The following is a 6,000-nucleotide window of genomic DNA, read 5'->3' on the forward strand; positions in this document are numbered from 1 at the left end:
CTCGTCATCGGGTCTAACGGTTGTCTTGCGCCAAACTGAGCATGTGCAGGCCATCAAATCAAAGGCATTCCTTTGATATAAAGTTGTTTTTGACAAAAATGAAAAGGTGTCAGTTTGTCACATTCACGAGGTTGGAGTAATAACATGTTCAACTATAGTGAACAAAAATATAAACGCAACAAGCAGCAATTTCATTGATTTTACAGAGTTACAGTTCATATGAGGAAATCAGTCAATTGAAATAAATTCATTAGACTGTAATCTATGGATTTCACATGACTGGGAATACAGATATGCGTCTCTTGGTCACAGATACCTTTAAAAAAATGGGCCTCGGCCTCCAGAGTGGCGCAGCGGTCTAAGGCACTGCATCGCTGTGTTGCAGCATCACTACAGCCTGGGATCGAACCCAGGCTGAGTCATAACCGGCTGTGACCGGGAGTCCCATAGGGCGGCGCACAATTGGCCTAGCGTCGTCCAGGTTAGGGGAGGGTTTGGAGGTGGGGGCTTTACTTGGCTCATCACACTCTAGCGCCTCCTCGTGGTGGGCCGGGCGCCTGCAGCCTGACTTCGGTCGTCAGTTGAACGATGTTTCCTCCGACACATTGGTGCAGCTGGCTTCTGGGTTAAGCGGGCGAGTGTTAAGAAGCGCAGCTTGGCTGGTCATGTTTCGGAGGGTGCATGACTCGACCTTTGCCTCTCCCGAGCCTGTTGTGTAGTTGCAGCGATGAGACAAGATCGTAATCACGAAATTGGGGAGAAACATTGGGCCTCAGGATGTTGTCACAGTATTTTTGTGCATTAAAACTGCCATCGATAAAACGCAGCTGTGTTTGTTGTTAGTAGCTTACGGTAGAGAAATTAACATTGAATCTCTGGCAACCGCTCTGGTGGACATCCCTGCAGTCAGCATGTCAATCGCACGCTCCCGCCAAAACTTGAGACATCTGTGGCATTGTATTGTGTGCCAAAACTACACATTTTAGAGTGGCCTTTTATTGTCCCCAGCACAAATCAAATCAAAGTTTATATGTCACGTGCGCAGTCCCATAGGGAGGTGCACAATTGGCTCAGTGTCGTACAGGTTAGGGAGAGGGTTTGGCCGGGGTAGGCTGTCATTGTAAATAAGAATTTGTTCTTAACTGACTTGCCTCGTTAAATATAAAATAAACATGGTGGCAGTATAACAACAGATTGAAAATGCAAACTTTGAAAGGTCACGCCCCTCACCCTGTGTGACAGTCCTGATATTTGGCTCCTTGGTCCCTCTCCTCACAAGGAACACATTTGTCTCGATGACCCTTAAGGTCTGACGTTATGGATTTTTCCACCATTTCGAATTTCGTGAAGAACACTTAAAACGCTACTCCTCTGGCACCGACTGACCGGTCTGCACAAAACTTGATACGTGGAACCTATGAACCAAGCTCTCACAAATACTGGTTTTCCAGGCTAACAACTCAAACAACATGGCCAATAAATATTGACCAATAAACATTTGTGTCGGCATGGTCTGGCACATAAACGGATATAAATCAGACACGGTTATTCATATTGAGAAAAAAAAACTTGATACAGTTTCCAAACACTGTCAAGGCTCAACATATGCAAGAACAATCAGATCCACCACATGGTGGCGCTACAACAGGCACATATTTTTATCTCTTGATCTCTTTGACTCAGTCATGGAATTTGGCACACATGCTCAGCAACGTGAGTCTAGCTAACCTGTTGAGTAGGATTCAGTTTGGCCTCACGGTGGCACTGTTGGACAGGAAAAAAAACATTCACGCAAGCTCATTGGCTTATTATTGTATGAACTAGAGTATTGAGTTCTGATATTTGGCAAGTGTGGTAAGGAGTACAGAAGTAGATCATTCGATGATGATGTGTCCGATTTGTTCTGATGGTGGCACAGTGGGCCTACAGCTTGAACCCCGGCATTGCTGCTTCCAGCTTTAATTATTATACCTATTTCCATTTGTTTTGGTGTCTTACTGTCTTTGGACTATTGTTCAACCCCTAGTACTCGTGTGTGTGTGTGTGTGTGTGTGTGTGTGTGTGTGTGTGTGTGTGTGTGTGTGTGTGTGTGTGTGTGTGTGTGTGTGTGTGTGTGTGCGTGTGTGTGTGTTTCTGTGAGTGCTTATGTGTGTGCTTATGTGTGTGTATGAGAGTTTGTTCTCGTGTGTGCATTTCTCCAAGTTTGCAAAACACAGCTAGTTAAATATGTGAATCTCGAGTTCCTACGTGTATAATTGACAGAAGTCTATGATGGTGTGCAATTTGAGTGGGTTAATGTTTAATCCTATGTCTATACATGTTAGAATATATGAGCTTGAAGCAGTCCACAACGTGAACTAACAATACTCACTGCATACTGAATAAAAGTATGATATAGCATGTAACAGGCCAAAGCAAATGTCAGTTCGGCTACCTTTACTGATAGGCTTCTGTGCAATACAGTATAATGAAATACCGTCGTGAACGTGTTATTGTTGTGTTTTTGTTAAAAGCACGTGAATAGCTTAGCTGTCTCCTCGATTCGAAAAACATATTGGGCCACCTGAAACGCACGTGAGAATATAAAACGTTCAATAAACGTGTGGATTGCTCTGGAGGCTCAAATAAGTGCTCCTTTGTTGCCTTCCTAGTATGACACCTTATAAAACATTCATAAACTCGGAGAAACGGCGCATCACACGCCCCATCCCAGCCCCCCCTCCCTCTTTGAAGAGATGGGAGAACTTTCCTCGTCAAAAAGGTCTGCCTTGCCGTAGTGCAGTTAAATGAATAGTTATTTTCATCTCACTCCTCGAGGCGCGCAGTGGTTCTGGAAAGATTTCCTAGGAATATTTTGCATTCTAATGAGGAATATGTCTTTGTGTTAACGGGTTATCTACAACTATATCCAGAACCATTTCAATATTTATCAGTTTATCTGTCAGTTGACTTTTAACATTGACTTGTTTTTATTAATGCCGGGAAACTAGGAAAAAGCTAGAGGTACAATAGCTTTACACAGGACAGCGATCCGACACACGGCTTGTTCTTCTGTTTTCTCCGGAGAAGGATAGAACCAAACACAAGGCGGTCCAAGATAAAGAGATATAACTGTCTCAGAATGAATAACAATACTGAGAAAGAGAACGAATCGAATGAATTCACCAGTCATGAAGAGGAGGTATGTCACGTTGTCTGACTAGCGGATTTAAAACATATATATATATATAGTTATTCGATACATAAGAACATTCAAATAGTTGATTCACATGTGACGCATGTGTAAACCTATTCGTTAATAATGTTTCAGTTGTGCTTATTCTCAATGACAGAAGACAATGAGATATTAATACTGGTGATGACTCATCTGTTTAACTTTGCTGAATTAGTTTTGAAGATAAAAAAAAAAGTCCAACATCATGTTGTTGATGAATATGTGAGATAGATTGAGTAATGTAGGATTTACTTGATAGGGACAATCTGTGTAGGAGTAGGCATGTTCATTCTAAGTAAGCGTATTGGCTGTCAACTGATCTTCAGATCATCGTCTAACACTGCTGTTGCAACATGCAGGCAATATGCCTTCATACCGCATTAGCACAGAAAAGTACCCAGAACTATGTTTCAGTAAAAAAAAAAAAGAAGAAGATATATCTCTGAATGCCATTGTCTCTGGTATCCATAATCTAAACACGTGAATATGGGTTGGTAAAGTTATATCTCACTAACTTGACAGTTGTTTTCTTCCCTCTTAAAATAATATGAGCTCCGTTTAGCAATATTGTATCAAATGTCCTAATATCTCTTGCTATGTAAATGTATTTGTAGCGGTATCATTTTCATGGAGTCATTTATTTTGGCAGTGAAATGACGGCTTTCTAGATGACAGATGTGTTATTGCGATATGCCGCAGTCTACCCAGCCAAGTGATGTAAGAAACATATATCAGATTAAATGAGTTATTTATCTTGAAAGAATTTCATTACGGCCTATATTAGTCACATATGTCTGAATAGGCAAACAGTCCAACTTGATGCGACTTTATATTTGGACCTTGTATTTAGACTACTATGGGTGCAATCCAGTTCGCATCACACAGATGTGGTAGGAGGAAGACATAGAGGAAAGTATTATGTTCCTTGTGTCTCTCTCTTTGGTTTACTGCAATGTTCCAATAAAGTTTTCCAATAAAGTCCTGAAGGTAAGTGTTCGACAATAAACGTAACAGTTTAGTTCATGTCAATTTGAGCAAATGTTACGAGTGACTACTTTGAATACTTATTTTCACATCAATGATTACAACAGCGCCCAAGGCCTAAAAGCACTCAAATTAACCCATCATCAAGTATTTTAACTTAGCATCTTCTATTTTTTTTGGGGGGGGGGGGGGGTTGTGGAAACCAATTCATGTCGTTGCTCTCATGAAAGTTCTAACAAAAAGTAAGATAGTGGATCACTGCTCCAGCTGTGGCCTCCTACTTGACTTGTACAATATAAAGCAAAGCTTGGAGAGAGAGTTTATACAGACTACATTAAAGAGCACAGGAGAGTTTAATGGGCTTGGCCATGGAAATGTTTGGAAGCTCTCCAGACCACCCAAAGCCTAATATTGACTTGTGTATATTAACTTCTAGTTAGACAGTGACACTTCCTATTTTGTGAGATGATGTATGTCCTAATATTTGTAAAGGGTTGTTACTCATTTGAAGAACACACTGTACAATCCAGCACACATGCAAGCGTGCACACGCTCACACGCAGATAATAGGACTGAGTGATTTGCTTTTTAAAGTCGTTTCTGTTTCAGTTAGATTATTACAAAATAATCACGTTTTTTCGATTTTGGTTTAGATCATTTAAAATTTTTTTTTGTAACAACACAGAATAAAACAATGAATACAAGTCCCATGTTGGTAGTAACTGTCCATTACTGCTGATCACTTATTAACCATCATTCACATTAATTTACTTTAACAAAATATTTCAGTTGTTGTGTTTATTACATTTGTTTTATTTGATGACTTTATTATTTCATTCGGGGCTCCTGAGTGGCACAGCGGTCTAAGGTACTGCATCTCAGAAGTGTCATTACAGTCCTTGGTTCGAATCCAGGCTGTATCACACCCGGTCGTGATTGGGAGTCCCACAGGGCGGCGCACAGCGTCGTCCGGGTTTGGCCGGGGTAGGCCTTCATTGTAAATGAGAATTTGATCTTAACTGACTTGCCTTGTTAAGTAAAGGTTCAAATTAAAAAGTAATCTCATCTCTACAGAGCTGAAGTCTGACAAAATCACTATTTTTGTAGTTCTTTAAATGTTACCTTTATTTAACTAGACAAGTCAGTTAAGAACAAATTCTTATTTTCAATGACAGCCTACTGGGGAACAGTGGGTTAACTGCCTTGTTCAGGGGCAGAACGACAGATTTGTACCTAGTCAGCTCAGGGATTTGAACTTGCAACCTTTCGGTTACTGGCCCAACGCTCTAACCACAAGGCTACCCTGCCGCCCCCAATAAGGCGTACTTGTATGACTGCTGAATACCAACTGTAAATCATTTAGATCCTGCATTTTCATGAAGCAGGCATAAAAGAAACACAGACGGACAAGAAGGCATGCAATGGATTATGGTCATTATAGTTAATTACCACGTTTTCTGTGCTGAACAATGTAGAGTATTGGCCTGTTGAAAACTACAACTCCCTACTACATCGCACAGTTCGGGCTTGATTTGATTTAGCTCTGGAGACACTGCGCAATGTGTGCATTGACATCACATAATTTTTTTTAACGAAATGGAATATAAATAATTGACCGGTCAATTCCCGGTTTAAAAAAATGAAAAATAATTGACATTTCGGTTAAATCGCTCAGCACTAACAGATACCCACATACAGCCACACACTCAAACACAGATACACTAATAGAGACACACACACACACACACACACACACACACACACACACACACACACACACACACACACACACACACACACAC

General features: G+C 40.8%; 1 protein-coding gene across 1 annotated transcript in view; it reads left to right on the plus strand.

Moving 5' to 3' along the window:
- The first annotated feature begins 2,761 nt into the window (after positions 1–2,761).
- LOC106608509 (RNA binding protein, mRNA processing factor) overlaps positions 2,762–6,000 on the plus strand; it is a 58,065-nt gene continuing 54,826 nt past the window's right edge. Inside the window, exon 1 of the mRNA XM_014206455.3 lies at positions 2,762–3,181. Coding sequence (XP_014061930.1) covers positions 3,122–3,181 — 60 coding nt within the window. The 5' untranslated portion in view covers positions 2,762–3,121. The remainder of the gene's footprint in view (positions 3,182–6,000) is intronic.

The sequence above is a fragment of the Salmo salar genome, chromosome 07, assembly GCF_965601325.2.
Source record: "Salmo salar chromosome 07, fSalSal1, whole genome shotgun sequence".
Taxonomy (NCBI): domain Eukaryota; kingdom Metazoa; phylum Chordata; class Actinopteri; order Salmoniformes; family Salmonidae; genus Salmo; species Salmo salar.